This window comes from Malus sylvestris, chromosome 14, assembly GCF_916048215.2.
Source record: "Malus sylvestris chromosome 14, drMalSylv7.2, whole genome shotgun sequence".
Lineage (NCBI taxonomy): Eukaryota > Viridiplantae > Streptophyta > Magnoliopsida > Rosales > Rosaceae > Malus > Malus sylvestris.
Genome location: NC_062273.1, coordinates 14810340 through 14827045, shown reverse-complemented (window position 1 = coordinate 14827045; position 16706 = coordinate 14810340). Strand labels below are relative to the sequence as shown.

Genomic DNA, 16706 nt, shown 5'->3' with positions numbered 1-16706 from the left:
AAATACTCTAAACACTATTTCTCTCTAAAATTCTAACTTTGGCATCGGAGGTTCTTCGGCCAAAGCCCCCCCATTCATCGTGGGCGCGTGAGGCTTTTGGCCTTAACCTAAGGTGCTAGTTGTTTTGTAGGTGCAAAATCGTCCAAGATCGAGGAGGAGAAAATTTGCATCCACAAATTGGTGCTTTCATTGAGAGTTGAAATCCATACTCATAGAAAACTCTCGCACAAAAAGGTTTTTTCTTTATTTTCTAGTCCATTTGAATATTTTTCATACGTTCTTATTATTAGAATTTTTTACTTGTAAAGGTTCTTTGATAAAACGTATAAGCAAAATATAATGGCTAGAAATTTAGAAAATTCCACAAGTGAAAATTCTAATATTCAAGAAATGGGATTGCGGAGATCCGTGAGGCTAACTGCGACAATAAGTGGAGCGGCACCACCACCACGAGTTTCCACTACGGGAACCACCACGGTGGCTACCTCGGTAGCCACCCGTGGTGAGGTCCATGGTGCCTTCACCACGGCCCGAGCCGTGCTATCCAAGGCTCACGGCACCGAGGCCACGACCCAAGCCATGTCACTCTAAGCCCAACGCGAACTCAACGCATTGCCAAGCCAAGCCCAAGCCTCGCACCTATGTGCATCACACTCCGAGCAGCCTACTTTCATAGCCCAGCCTACTCTCATGGCCCAACCTGCTCTCGTGGCCCAGCCTGCTCCCGACAGGCAGCCACTCCCATGGTCCAGCCTGCTCCCGCCAAGCAGCCCACTCTCGCAGCCCAGCCTGCTCTCGCGGCCAAGTCTGCTACCGTGGATTTCCAAGCAGCCTAAGTTGGCCAAGACTATCTCAACTATCCGGACCTACCATCGAGCCGGGGGCATTCTCACTACATTTTTTCGCGGATTTGACATTTCCCAACTCAAATCTCTCGCCCGGAGTCTACCACCCTTCCACTGCCCAAGGAGGCGCATTCCTTCCAAGCTCTTCCAATCCAAATGGCGAACAACACTTATCTCCACAAGTCATAGAGTTGACGAGCGCCCTTGCACAACAAACAACCTTGGTGAATCAACTTTTGCAACGCATCGGGATCCAACGTGCCCCAGACTAGGTATCCCGAAATAGAACAAGAGTAGACGAACTTTTCCAGCAGCGTCCCGGCAAGCAGCCACGAGCCGAGCATTCGGGCAGTGTACATTCCCGATTGGGCCCCCGATATAGCGTATACTCTCGTCTTAGTGCACGGAGGAGCGTGCACTCTCGACTAGGCCCACGGATGAGCATACATTCATGGTTGAGGTCACACTTCGATAGTCAACATGAGCAACCTTCCGGGCAAAGTGTTCATTCGCAGCTAAGCCCGCAAGGAGCATCATCCACCTCACATCGGAATAGGCAGCATGACGGACGGAGAGAAGCAGTTACTCAATCCAGCTCAAGTTTAACCAGCAGCCTGCGAAGAACTCGCTCGCCTGCTAGGAACGCACCACATACACTGCATCCGTGATATAGACGAGCCAAACACATGGAAGAGCAACCTAGACCAGCAAGTCATGGCTAGGGGCAGCCGAGAGTTCCGCTACCCCAACAAAGGTAAATTCAGGAAGAAGTAGAGATACTCTTGACTAAACGATTGCACGATTTCCAACGCAACGAGGTCACCGACGAGACACTACGATAGAACATGACCAACATAAGCAGGTCATCCTTCACGGACGAGATCAAGCAGGTAGAGCCTCCACGCAAGTTCAGCATGCCACATTTCACATCTTTCAAAGGGGATGAAGACCCGGATAGACACTTAAAGCGCTACCGAAGCGCAATGATCCTTTATCGAAACAATGATGAACTCATGTGCAAGATATTTGCCACCACTCTACAAGGCGAGGCACAAGATTGGTTTTACACCCTGCCGCCACAATCTATCCGGAATTTTTACGAACTTTCTTTGGTTTTCACCAAAGAATATTCATCTTATCGCTCGATCAAAAAGAAGTCTGACCATTTGTTCGACGTCAAGAAGAACCCAAATGAGTCGCTTTGCGACTATGTGAGGAGGTTCAAAGTAGAGAAGGCAAAAATAGTCGGATGCAACGACTCGATAGCTAGAGCAGCCTTCCAAAAAGGACTTCCAGCAGACCACCCACTGTTCGAAAAACTGATAATGAAAGAAGATCTAACTCTAGCAGACTCTTTCGTTCTGGCAGAGAAGCATGCACTTTGGGACGAAGTTCGCCGATGCGCGTTTAAGGAAAATCCAAGCAATCTTGAATATAAAGTTCCCCACTACTCTGAAGGAGATTCAAAGTCTAACTGGACGAGTAGTCTCATCTGAAGCAGAAATAAGCTCTACCATCATACGAGAAGAGCTGGGGGCCCGACTACCTGTATTCCACAGTTTAAAAGCTCTTCTCGATGCTATCAGTTGTATTCCACAGTTTAAAAGCTCTCATTGATGTTATCAGAAATTCAAAAGCTAACTTTGGCGATAGTTGTTGTAACCTAAAAGCTTAAGTTTTACCCTTAAAAGCACGCAGTCATCATCATGATGCACTATTCCACCGAATCCTGACGAACACAACAACTAGGCCCAAAAGACACGCCAAGGGTAGACGGACACTAGAAGGAACATTCAAAAGCAAGTTTTGTCCCCGTCACCCCAAAAGATTCTACATAAAAGCAACATGTACCGGCAGTTGAGCACTACCTCTTGCTACGCGCCACACGGCCCTAGCCAACCTTTGCTCTATTATTCAGCTCTAGAGTGGCCCAATACCAAAAATTGAGCATTTCCTGCTACATGTAACATGGCCCCAGCCCCACGGCTCCCTACCGCGCGTTCGTACCTAGCCTTGACAACGTAACAGAGTGGCCCAACGGCTCCCCAAAGGCAGCCGAGCACACTTTAGCTGCACCTGCTCCCTCAATGAAGATTTCTGGCATTTGCATGTCGATGACGTAATACCTAGAGAAAGTAAGCAAGCAGTTTGAGGCATTTCAGACTTAAACTCTCACTCAAGTTCCCTGGGCAGACAATGCCCATGCAGACGTACTAGCCGGCCTAGGCTCCGCACTCGATCACCAACTCAAAACGCTCTATTCCGATGGAATATCTTGACAAGCCAAGCATAGAGATGGAGCCAACAGCCTAAGTGTCATAGCATTCTCATCCAAAGATCCCACACCGGATCACATATCCGCTGCCTAGCGCCTCCCGATGACTTGAAAGTGCTAAGATCAAATCCACGAAGGTGTATGTGGAAACCACTCTGGAGGCCAATCCTTAGCATAGAAGGCTCTTAATGCAGGCTACTATTGGCCTACCATGCACCAAGATGCTAAGGAGTTAGTACAAAAGTGCATTAAGAATATGGCATCTAACAGCACATGTCCATGCCGAGATATCCTCAAGGTAATGGGCAGGCCGAAGTATTCAACAAGATGGTCCTCGACTGCCTCAAGAAATCCCTCACCAACAAGAAGGGAAAATGGCTAAAAGAACTCTTCGGATGTCTATGGGCATATCGCACCACCAAAAGATGAACAACCGAACGGTAAGGAGATGACCACCAGTTTAGATTTGGCAGAGGAGAAGCGTGAGCAGACCATCACTTGAGTAGTAGCCTACCAGCAGCAACTCATCCCCAGCTACAACAAAACCCGAAGACTCAAGAAGCTCGACGGGCACCACCTCACAAGCTAAGAACTATCTAGTTGTTATGCAGTTCCTACCTTACAGCTAAGTTCTCGTTCGTTTCACTCGTTTTTTTAATGAGGAATTTAGAAGTAATCACAACTTGGCTCGGTTGCATGCTTACAACAACTGATCACTCCTGCACTTCAAAAGAAGATTGCGCCCTACTTAATAACTTATCACAGGAATTGCGCCCTCCGAGGGACCAACCATGCTCTCCAGTACGAGAGGGTAAACTAATTGATCTCCAGTGTGAGAGGGTAAACCAATTCCCCGACACCCATATGGGTCATCTCTCCAAGACGGGAGGATAAACTTTACACTCCGAATATCCAGATGTGGATGAGCCTGGCTGCCCTAGTATAACTAGATGCACGATGGCTTGCGCGCAGGATTCCTAAAAGTAACTACAATGGTCTTTTTCAAGGCTTAGCTAACTGAAGGATTTTTGGTCTCTTGGCCTAATCCGTGGGGAACCGGACCCCAGAGACGGAGGGGGCACATTATGCAGTACGCCCTACAGACGGCTGCCCTGGAACCCTAAAGCTGCTACCGAGTGCACTAAGGTAGCCTACGGATTCTAGAAGACTGTCTACGGCTTGCCCTTCGAGTAGTAAAATCGCACTAGACTTATACAATCGCACATTCTTGTGAAAGGTTAAACAAGCTAGCACGCATATATGAAGTTTTATCCATTGTCCACATGCTACGTAGTCGATAAGCTTCACCTCTGCCAAGCGCGGAACAACCTACATCAAGTCCTAAAGTGTTGTGATACTTGCTACGCAACCTACGGAATTGGAGAAAGCCAAGGTTAACAACCTAGTGGTTACGCGGACTTGTCTGCTTCTGTAATTAAGGCATCCGGCTGCCAACCCTATGGCTAACAACTTTGCAAAGTTCTACACCAACACCTACGGCTGCATAAGCTACGCGGGCTTTTCTGCTTATAAAAAAGTAGCATGCCTGCCACTGGTCTATCAAGTCTAAAGGTTAGGGCATGAACAAAAGAAGCGAAGATGAAGAAAAGTGAAGGAAAACATGTTTATAAACAACTAGCAAATGTCGAAGGAGTTCAAGCAAAACAAGAGCTACAAGGAAAAACAAATAAAATCCTAAAGGCTACCTAGAAGACTATAGCAGTTTGGACATCCCACAACTACTCGGCCGCCACACCTTCAGCAACCGCGACGCTCTTAACAGCGGTATCATCGTTTCACCCCCAGCTGCCCCAGCCTGGGCACTAACTTCTCCAACTACTTCACCAATAGAAGCCTCAAAAGTAAAATCAAGCAAGTCTTCCGGAGAAATAGAGAAGGTCTCGAAACCCCAAGCCCAGCCTTTTCACCGTTCAGTTGCTCATCTTCCTCGAGCAGACCAACGTGGATGCTCTGCAGCTCATCCACTTCCTTCTTCAGACTTTTATTGATCTTCAGTACGCCTTGAAGTTCCAACACTTGGGGTTCAAGCCTATCGACGATTCTCTTGAAGTGGATCACTTGGTTATAAGCAACAATCAACTCTTCATCTTTTGCAGCAAAACGAAGCTCAGAAACGACATGCTTAAGATCTTGAATCTAAGGCGGGGAAGATCTCTTCTTTCCACCTTCAACAATGTCATTCACGATACTCAGCATGGAAGCTCAACCTATACTGGCTTATCCCTTATTTTTTCCTCTCGGGCCAGCAAGCAGGATGCCTGCATACCCAACATTCCAGCAGCCCGTGAGACCCACAATCTCCTCATTTCTCTCAATCGCCAGCCTGGCCCGAGTCAGGTCCAAGAGCCCAAAGAACATGAGCCATGCGGCTCGCCTAACATTGCGCCCTAGCGCCACAATCCGCGACCCCAGCCGCACAAGCTGCTCTTGGTTCAAGCCAAGCCAAGCTGCCCAAGCAGTGGTCCCTGCCACGACATCTCCTCGGCCCATGCCGAGCAAACTCCTGGCCCCTGCCTGCCGACATGCCGCACCACCCCGACAGCTGCCCCGCAATAGCACTATCCAAGAAGAAGGAAAGAAAAATTAAATTTTTCTTACATTGGTGCGGCACGGAGAAGACGAAGAAATCAACGAAAGACGGTCCTTTGCACGGGCAAGATGTAGAAGATTGCTAGAAGAGGGGGAACAAATATCCTCTAACTTTCTCTCTCTTGTGGGGTAGAATAAATTACTCTCCAAAGTTGATTTAATAACCCACTTAAGGTGGACTTAAATAGGCTTTGAGAGAAATTTATTTCCCTTTCCTAGAATGACCTAATTTCCAATTAAAGAGAGAATCAACATCAAAATAGGAAGCAATCCTACGTTTCCTGAAGCAAGAAGATCTTTACACCTGCTGCCCTTTCTTACGAGCAGCCTAACAGGTGTGGGGGCATTTGTGGAGCCAAAAATAATCACAAGGCGACACGTGGATCTTTGGATAAAAAAGGACAAGAATACCCTTGAGGCACATTGGGATTCCTACACGCGAGTAGCGGAGAATCATCTTTCAACAAAATAAAAAATGCTCCAAAAGAGGTAACCAATTCAAAGTCCATCTCATCAAATCCCCTTTTGCAAGGTAACCTACAAAATAATGTTAATTAGTTAATTAATGGATTAATTACCCAATTAATCCATTAAACATCAATTAAATTACCCAATTAATCACAAAATATATCTCATTCACCCTAAAAATAGGTAGTGGCCGATCACCTCACATTCTTCTTAGTCTTTCTTACTTTTCCCCATTTATACAAGTAAATAATTTTATAACCTCCCATTTACTTCTTTCATACTTAATTAGCCAATAAATTGGCTAATTAAGCCAAAATCATAACCACAAAAACCATCAAGGCCGGCCACACCAAGGGGAAAAATGGGTAAGCTTAATCCTATAAATAGGCACCTATTCTCACCAAAAAGTCATTCCAATTCTCTTACAAAAAATCCCAAATACTCTAAACATTATTTCTCTCTAAAATTCTAACTTTGGCATCGGAGGTTCTTCGGCCAAAGCCCTCCCCATTCATCGTGGGCGCGTGAGGCTTTTGGCCTTAACCTAAGGTGCTAGTTGTTTTGTAGGTGCAAAATCGTCCAAGATCGAGGAGGAGAAAATTCGCATCCACAATGGTTACCTAGTTGATGACAATAGAATTCACATCTACAAGGAACACCACAAAGGCCAGATGACATGCTAGTTATTGCATTAGCCATTAGGTACAGTGGTAGAAAATATTTTTGTCAGGTTGCATTGTAGGAATTGATTGGAGGCTATCGATTTTAAAAGAGGAAATATGTTTGACAAAAGAAGCTTCCAATTAAGTAGGACAAAGACAACACAACTTATTAAGAAATTTTCATCTAGAAACACCCACTACAAAGTTGATAAATTGAGCAATCGATTGCATACAATGCCTTCCAAAAACAGCAAAAGCAATGTAAGGCATCTGCTACACAAACACACATACAAAATATATGTATACTAAATTATGAATGCACAATTGCACATTAAATTTTTTGTGTAAAAATTTATTGAAATTATACTCGGCAGAAACCTATCTACCCATTATTCCCATGTCACCAATATGAAAATATCATATATGCTTTCAATTGACATTCTGATGTTCATGAATGAAGAAAAATCGAAGACTAACCAACGAAAAACCAAATCCCCTTTTGATTCAAAACCCAACCCTAAACCTAACCCTAAAATTAATCTCAAATCTACAAGTAAATTTAACTAAAACAAGTTATAAATCATAGTTCTTACCATGTTAGCACTCTAAAATTCTAAAGCTAGGAGCTGGAAAGCCTGGAATGAAGAGGAGAGGAGGCCGGAGGGGAGATCGAGAGAGATAGAGCATCTGGAGAGTGGAGAGTGGAGACCGAGAGAGATGAATAAAGTTGAGAAAGAGTACAGAGTACATACTAGAAGAAAGAAAATAAAGGGTTATGTAGCCATGTTATGATGTGGTTAAGTCCATACATTGAGTTCATACTAAATGTATGGACTCAATGAAATAACCAATTAGAATTTAACATTTAATAGTATGGACTCAATGAAATAACCAATTAGAATTTAACATTTAATAAAGTTATGCGGTTTCGGTTTCGGTTTGGTTTTAGAGGGCCAAAACCGAAATCGAAACCAAACCGTTTTTCTTTGGTTTGGTTTGGTTTCAAACCGAAACCATTTTGAAACCGCAAAACCAAACCGTTCGGTGAGGTTCGATTTGGTTCGTTTTACGGTTTCAGTTTTCAGGTTCAAGTGCCCACCCCTATCTTAAAGCTAATACAAGTATATAATTGTAACCTTCTATTGTAATTGGTCGTGATTTACAAGACGTTCAAAAGGTTGTCCACTTGTGATTATAAACTCTTTTAGCTTGTGGACTACAACTTGAATTGCCATCAATAAATACTTAATGGTTTTGTTGATGCACAAAACCGGAGGCTTTGGGACAATGTAAATCCGACCATGAATCTGCAAGAAATGTAAATAACACAAGATGTATCGTAGTTCACCCCAAGGTTTGGGCTACGTCCACACTGATTATTGTATTTATCTGAGATGTGAGGGAGAGAACCTCTGTAATGTGAGAGGGGTGAGAAGGCTTCAGAAATGGCCTCCCCTAATTGTGAGGGTGAAAAGTTCTTTTATAGAATAAGGGCTCCTCACTTATTACATATTTGCCCCTTCCTTTATTACATAATTACATTTAAGTCCACTAAGTATTTGTACGATCTAAATACAGAAGCCCTAAATATGGTACAAACAGGTTTCATAAAGTTCTTCTTCCTCAATTTCTTCTTCATTAATTTCTTCTTCTTCTTCTTCAATTTGTTCTTCCACCATTTGCTCCACTTTCATTTCTTCCTCCTCTTCATTCACTTCCATTTGTTCCCCATCTTCTTCCACTTTCATGCTTGTTTGTATAGGACTCTTATCCTTTGTAATCTACATATACCGTGAGTATCAGTGAAGAAAGTGAGTCTTCCACAAATTCTCAATTCGCTGTTATATATCGTTCCTTTATATCTGCACTACATTTTCTACACATACATTCAATTTTCAAAGAGCAAACAAAATTAAGAATAATAAAATAAAATTAAGAAGTGAAAGCTAACAGACCTTGATACTAAATTAGATCATGGTATTGAAAATTCTGCCTTATTAGCTCTAAATTTCAATTGGTTTCTTGTTATTGTTGAAATTTCAATATTCTATATGGGTTCCTAAACTTTCTCGGCAAACAAATAGAATGCAAAGAATAATCCAAGTAGATGAGAAATGGGAAAGAAAAACATACTCGCAGGTGTGGATTCAGGTTGATGTAGATGCCCTTTCACCCTCATTCTCTGTCTTTAGTATGCGAGCATGGCTCTTCCTCTTCTGTTGTCTGGCGTGAAAGAAATCAAAAGGGGGAGGGTTGGATTGTTGATAGCATTTAGTATTTATATTACCTACCTTCCATTCCATCAAAATCCCCCATTCCTTCAAATCCTAATAAATCTTTGGTATTATCACTACACCTAGATTTAGATGGACTTTTTAAAAGCGTAATTGACTATCTATGGATTTGAATGTATTATTTAAAATCCTGCTAAATCCTAACTTGACTATATCCTGATTTCAAAGTCCTTTAAAATCCTTTTTAAAATTTTAATTGACTACACCCAGATTTTAAAGTCTATTCAAATCTTATCAAATCCTAATTTGACTACACCCCCTTACGTTCTTCGGTCGAATGCGGGGCATGCCAACTCGTCGGCTTAACTCGGCCGGAGAGTAAAATGAATGTTGATGTTCACTCATTCAAGAATTGATTGGACAGTTGCTTATTTGGGACTTCTCTGGGCAGACAACCCAATTTTTCATGAATGACAGAGTTGATTTGCCAAGCTATACTTCTGAACAGCTGAACAAAGAGGTGAGTGATTAAATGTATGCAACATTTATCGATATATAGATTTCTTTCTCCCTTTCTTGTATTTTTTGGGTGAGAATCTGATTGGTCTTTTTTGGTTTGGAAACAAGGGTTAGTTTCTCATTAGCCTCATTTAATTTTGGATACTCGTATTTGCACCATGATGAACGTCTATACGTCCAAAGTGCGTTTATTGCATCGGACTATCTCGGACTGGACTAACTTCAGGGACTAAGCTGGAATGACGTGCCCTGGACTAAACTAGATAAGAATAGTGAAGTGTTTGGTGTAGTTTGGACTAAATTACATACTAATTATTTATTATTATTATTTATTTACTTTTGCGTTTAAAAACAACAAAACAACAAATATTAAAATATTTTTTGTAGTTATTTAACATTTAAAAACCTAATTAATGTTTCATTTGCTGCCTTTACTTTTATTTTAGAAGAACAACCTTTATTTTTTGAAGAACGTAACGACATTTCCAAAGCAAATCCTCTATGCTTCTTCATTCCTTTCCGCCTCCTGCCTCTTCACTTCCTCTCACAAAATCGGTTGCAAATCTTAAAATCAAAACACATAGCAAGAAAAAGATTGAAGGAGGCGAGGTGCATGTGTGATTGGCTCGAAGGTAGAAGATAAGGGTTGGATCTAGTTTGGGTTTTTTGGGTGAAATGTTCAAGCTCATCCCACTGCAATTTTTTTTTTCTGGGTTATCTGGGGTCAAATTTTGGGAGTTGGATTTGGTTTTGAAAAGGGAACCTTAGGAAATTTTGTTGCGTTTTTGTTTCGGATTTTGCAGGAGTAGAGTGAAGCGGGTAGGAGTGAAGTGGAGTATAGTGGTCTTAACAGTCCGTCCAATTTCGAGGGGGGGTCTTGCTAAGACCCTGTAACGAAGCCGTTAGTCAGACTCAGTCTAGGCGAGTCTCATTAAACGTAGTCTCCACGTGAAACAAACACCGGATTACAGGCCAGTCTAGTCCAAGAAAGTTTAGTGAAGCCAAACAAACGGGCCCCCAAGGTTTAAGAAATTCTCTTTCTTTCCATTTTCCCCCAAGCTATTTCTATGTTTTAAATTTGAAAGTTCTTTTAAAAAGCACTGTTGTGGCTGCCATGGCCCATTTTTGGTGAGGAGAGGGAATGGGTGATAATGATGCCATTCGTCTGCATTGATTCGTTGTAAATGTGGAGCAGATTACATCAAGTCTTGGTTTTTTTTTTTTTTTTTTTTTTTTTTTGAAAAAAGATTACATGATGCATTCTTCTCAAGGATCCAAATTTTATAGTGCAAATATTTAATAAACTTAATTTTCAATGCTCAATGTTGCTATATATAATTATATATGGCATTCATGCAGATTAAGTTCTACAGTTTATTTATCATGCCTTTCTTTTCATATTGTCTTTTCAGATTCTCCTTGAATTGCGACTCCATGGATTTTCAGATTATAAGAAAGGTACAGATTGGAGGAGCGATGAACTGGCTGATAAAGAATCAAGTTTGGATGGTTCTACTTCTACTTATGGTGGCTCTATTAAGATGAATGGAAGCACTGACTATTTGAATCCTTATTTAACTCCAACTAACTATTTGCAAAGTTACTGGACTAGAGAATCTTGGGAATACTTGTTTTATGAACAGTGTCATGCAATGCTTGGTGCATACTCCGAAGCTGGTTGATTACTTTCTAGGAGATTACCGGAAGGACATAAATTACGCAAATGCACTAGGATTGAAAGTATGTGTTTGGAACATTCTTTTAGTTTTCATTTTAAATGTCTACCTCTCTGACACACCCTAACCCCGATATTCCTGAATATTAGGATAGACAGTTGCTAGCCGACACTCGAGGGTGACGAAGCCATTTAAAACATGCATACCTATAAAATATGTAATTAGAAAGAGATAGTGCATAATCATATTCAAAGCATACAACTAATCAAGAATAAAGCAAAAGAGTTATGATAGAAAGGTATGAACCGAGGATGGATCCTACACAGAGGAGACTCAAGGATGCCTGAGCAGAATTGCCCTAACGTCGGGATCGTGTGCCTCGATTCTAACTCCTGAGGGGGCGCAAAACAGAAAATGTGTGTGGACCATAATTTATATTAATACTAATAAGAGGAAAACCATTTTATTTCTGAACATACTAACCCCCTATTTTGAAAACATATATAATACTACATACAGTAAGTTTCTGAAAACTCTACATGCCATGAAAACATTCGTAAAACATGTACGTGTAAACAATGCTCAACAATGGTGTTATCGTCGCCCGCAGGCAAATCCATAATCTCATCAATACTGTACTCTCTAGGGGTATCATAGTCGCCCGAAGGCAGTACCTGTCCAACACCCGAAGGTGAAGCTGTACAACACAAGGTTATGCCAGTAAAGAAACATGGTAGGCCCCATCACCTGAAGGTGAAGCTGTACGACTCTGGATTACGTCAAACAAGAAAATATATAACATCACACACTGATATTGGTTTCACCAATGGAGTGGGGGTATGGCATAAATATCTCACTCCTCATTCGCTCGAAGGCAGTACCTATCCATCGCCCGAAGGTGAAGCTGTACGACACTAGGTTACGCGAGTGAAGAAACATGGTAGGCCCCATCACCCGAAAGTGAAGTTGTACGACTCTGGGTTACGTCGAAGAAGAAATATATACATAGATATCCTCAACTATGTCCTATGGCCATAGACGTCTACATACCTGTGTTGTGTGGATGTGTTGTATGATAACCTGCTAGATAAGCACCGAGAACATACCTCAAAAATCTCATATCCAAATCCGGAGCTCAAAAGCTCAAATCCTCATCTCATAAATCGATGGTAAATCATATCCGTAATTCCAAATAAATCATAATCATAAATCCATGGAATTTCATAAGCGAAAACACAATATTTCATAACCTTTAGTAAAACGTAAATTCAATAAATCATAATTATTTCGTAAACCACAAATATAGAAGTTCGTAAAGCATAATATAAAAAATACTCAAATCATGAAATGTGAAATGCATGCTAGGCTAATATGTAAGTTTAGAAGGGATCCACTCACAAATATTTTGTTGCCCAAGAGCCGCTCGAACTAGCGAAGATGGTGTCACTTCCCACCGATGCACCTAACCACATATAAAGGCTACTTAATAAAACTCTATTAAAACGATCGAATTTCAGAAAACGAATAACGGAGTTGGATTCGGCACGTCGAAAAACTTAAAGGGGGACCTCAGCTACCAACAGAGTTTCATCATCTCTTAAGCAACATGTGGTGCTTAAGGCATTAGTAAGATCCATCAACCTCCCACCCTGGGGCACTGTCATTGTAGATGGCATTGCAGTCCCATCTGTGCTTAGGACCGTCAAAGTCATAGTCCGCATTGATGTTGACGGTAACGGTAGTGAAAGGTACATAAATGGGTCAAGGATAACAGACGCCTTGTTGCAAATGAGGCAAACCAATTTTGACCGGTACTGATCCTACAGTTGGAAAGCAAACATATATTGCAATATAGGGAAAATAATTGAATGAAGTTAATCCCAACAAACTTACTTTAAGAAGGTATAGGTAAAACTTAAATCACCAAACTACAAATGCATTTAAATCAGAATGCTTACTTGGCACACATCAACAATGATTGAGTCATTCTGAGTGATGGGATTTTTACCATCCGCGCAAAAGGGTTAAAAACACCTAAAATACTTGCAAGGGAAACAAGATTGTCGTAGTATAGTTGACTCAAGCAAGGTCGTTCTCCACAAGGATTAATTTAAATAGATTAACACCAAACCGATTCTCAACTAATTATTTAGAACAAAATTTTGGAAAAGGGTGATTTAATGACCTAAATTAATAAAAACGAATTTAATTAAAAAGCTTACTTAAAAACTGCAATTTTAAAGAAGGAGAAAGAAACAATTTTTAGAATTTAAAGTGAGAAGATACTAGGGTTCCGCCGTCACCCTAACAATTCTATGTAGCTTTTGTAATTACTTATGAACCATACATGCATATTTTGAAGGTTAGGTTTTCCTAAAGTATATCCTACTTAGAACCTCCAACATAGAACGAATATCTAACATGCAACCCGTCTGTGGTGTCCAGATCGAATGTGAACATGCAAGACTCATTAAGTTTTATGAAAACCCTTTGAAAAACCGTATAACCCTTAAAACGTGTAGTCCATCCTAAGAGATTACACATATTAATCACAAGAAGTCTTAGTCAATTTCAGGGACAACCCTCCGCCAAAATTGCATCAAATTACTTTTCTAAATATCCTAATGGTCACGAATCACTAAGACAGATAGATAGTTTGAATCGGTGATTAACAATTCAAAACTTGCATACATGAATTCATAAGAAAATTAAGAAGAAACTACATATTATTGCTAAGGATCATGGCCTCACCCTAGCAAAAGAAAATTAGTTGCACATATTCATAATAAAAATCATAAAGTCTTTATTGAAATAGAAAAAGAGTGAAAACACCTTGAAAGTAAAAGTCTTCAAATCTCTAAGCTTTGCCCCAAAAGTTTCTCTAAAAATTGTATGCATTCTCTCTCTCCGAAAAAACCCTAGGTCTGCCAAAAGGCTTATTTTAAACTACTCTAAATAAAATCCTCCTAATAAAAGGTCTAGAATAAGACTAGGAAACTAAATAAATTAAAAAAAATAGGAAACATAATCCTAAATTAACTTGGTAAATTCGTCCAAAAATCTGCACAACCACGTTTTGGACCCAAATCAGCTCCAAAACTAGCCCAAAATAGCTGGATCTAAAGCTTTGACTATTCTGAACACTTCTCCAGAAGGCTATGAACCCATCCGAAGTCATCTTGGACTCCAAAAACGTAGTTTGAGCCCAGAAACGTTACTTTCCAACAACGCGCACCGCTCCTTCATTTAATCTCCAGAAAATAACCGTTTGGTAGAAATTGCTCAGATTTTGACACGAATAAGCTAAGGAACACATGAACATCCTCCAATTTGAATCACTCCAGAATTCGTCCCTTTGGTCATGTTTTGCTCCAGAGGAAGTTGAATGTCCTATGTTGAAAATATAAAGCAAAGTATCAAAATTCTACCAAAATAATTATCAAATTATACTAAGCATAGGGTGAAATATATAATATAATTTTGACTCATCACCGAGCAAGGTGATTTTGCCAATATCCTTCTGCTACTTCATCATCTCGACAACCCTCGACATCCTTAGCTTCAATATATGGCTTGAATTTTACACGATTTAGATCTTCATGGAGACCATCCAACAAAAAAGCAAGAAGTTCCTACAAGAGGCACTTCAACAACTTACAATTAATAAACCTATTTCCCGCACAACATAATTAAACATTCCCACCAAGAAAAAAAGAGAGAATAAACATAAAAAGAACTGACCTGGGAATCATGCTGATTATAGCCACTGAATTGGGGAGCAAAATTAGCAAGTTTTAACTTGAAAATTGTTGGAGCCACTGGCCTTGCATTAGGAGCCCATAACCTCCTCAACAACTCTCCAAATGCTAAAGCAACAAGATGCATAACATTTTTGTTCTAGTACTTTGTCCATAGACTCAATACCAGCTTCCCGAAATATCTTTCTAAGAGCATTGCAAGTGTAAGATATTATGCACTTGAGCCTATTGAAGTAAAGTGTGACTCGGGATAACATTTGTTTTGACATTTTGGTGTCTGTAGAGTTTCAACTGGTCGCGTGTTACCTGAACTTTTACGCTTTGTAAATATTATATACCAAAATTTATTTATGTTGTCAGTGCTTCTTATAAAGCATGTGTAATGCAGATTCCGGGGTCTATGAGCCAGTATAATGGTGTGATTCATGGCCTTCAGGAATAGGAAAGAATGAAGGTCTGCAAGGCCTCTACAGGTATGCCTTATTCCGTTTCTGCTCATTCGTAGGCTGGAAGAATAGTTCTTTTTATCATCCATGAGTCGTTTTCATCTCTTGTCCTACCCAGCCATTTTAAACCAAATTTCCATTGAGTTGTATGCTTGATATGACGATAGCATGACCCGATTTTCTTATCATCGTTGTCAGGGGATTGACTCTGAGATTGGTTATCTATATGTCTCAAGGAGCGATATGAATTTTTCAAGAGATTTTTCTCTTTGGAGTTTGGAGAGTCCACAAGCTGATGTTCTTTAGAATCCAATACCAACAAAATGGGAAAATGATCGGGTGTCGCCATCAGCAATCTTGTCACCAGGTTCACCAGCATCATCTGAACTACATGGTCTGCACTCGTGACCATTTGAGAGAGACAAGAATTCTTCAGCTTTGGTAGTAGAATGAATTGAATTCAAAATTTGTTTGTGAAAATTGTTGAAAAGAAAAGGATGTACAGTTAGCGGGGGACCGTAGGTGCAAATGTGCATCCGATGTGTGCAAATGTGGATCAATATGTGCAAGTGTGGATCCATATATATACATTTTGTTTATTACTGGAAAATAAAATTAGACCTCTAACCATATAATATAAGTTGGATGGATGAAGTGGAAGAATGCATCATGTGTGTTGGGTGACCGTCGTATATCACTAAAACTCAAGAGAAAATTTTATAGTACGGCAATATTGGTTGCTCAAGCATTAACACCTACACAAAATGAGTGTAGTTGAGATAGAACGTTTTGTTTGTGTACACAAGAAAAGTTAGGATTAGGAACGAGGATATCCATGGTAGAGTAGGAGTAGCCGAAAATGAAGATAAGATGAGAGAAAATCAGTTAAGGTGGTTTGAACATGTGAAACGAAACCTACAGACACTAGGGTTAGAATATGCGATAATTAGATAGGCTCAAGCCAAATGGATAGAGAAAGACCTAGGAAGACTTGGAAAGAAAATCTAAGAAATGACTTGGAGTACTTGGAGTACTTGAAGCTAAACGGAAGACTTAGCACAAAACCGAACGCATGGATGTTCTAGTATTCACACTAACCCCACTTAATGAGAAAATGTTTTGTTATTGTTGTTGTTGCAATGTAACCTTATTTTCATTCGAGAATTATACAAAATTTACGGGAAAAAAAGGTTGCAATTCTCTTTTGCACAAC

The 16706-nt window shown here is 40.6% G+C and overlaps 1 protein-coding gene and 1 long non-coding RNA gene across 2 annotated transcripts; both read right to left on the bottom strand.

Moving 5' to 3' along the window:
• Nucleotides 1-8183: 8183 nt before the first annotated feature.
• LOC126600805 (uncharacterized) lies at nucleotides 8184-9124 on the bottom strand. Its single transcript, XR_007615594.1, has 2 exons — nucleotides 8994-9124; nucleotides 8184-8641 (listed from the first exon to the last, which is right to left on the bottom strand). It is a non-coding gene; the product is annotated as an uncharacterized LOC126600805 (long non-coding RNA).
• A 5221-nt stretch (nucleotides 9125-14345) lies between these two features.
• LOC126598464 (ubiquitin carboxyl-terminal hydrolase 8-like) lies at nucleotides 14346-15174 on the bottom strand. The gene is made up of 2 exons (XM_050264830.1): nucleotides 15031-15174; nucleotides 14346-14921 (listed from the first exon to the last, which is right to left on the bottom strand). The coding sequence occupies exons 1-2, from the start codon at nucleotides 15172-15174 to the stop codon at nucleotides 14778-14780; spliced, it is 288 nt and encodes a 95-aa protein (XP_050120787.1). The 3' UTR covers nucleotides 14346-14777.
• Nucleotides 15175-16706: the final 1532 nt, after the last annotated feature.

What these genes read in the sequence shown, in the direction of transcription:
- LOC126598464 (XM_050264830.1), bottom strand. Translation starts at nt 15,174, where the DNA reads ATGCATCTTGTTGCTTTAGCATTTGGAGAGTTGTTGAGGAGGTTATGG. An exon ending in ATAATCAGCATGATTCCCAG is followed by an intron (nt 14,922 to 15,030) that starts GTCAGTTCTTTT and finishes TGCCTCTTGTAG; the next exon opens with GAACTTCTTGCTTTTTTGTT.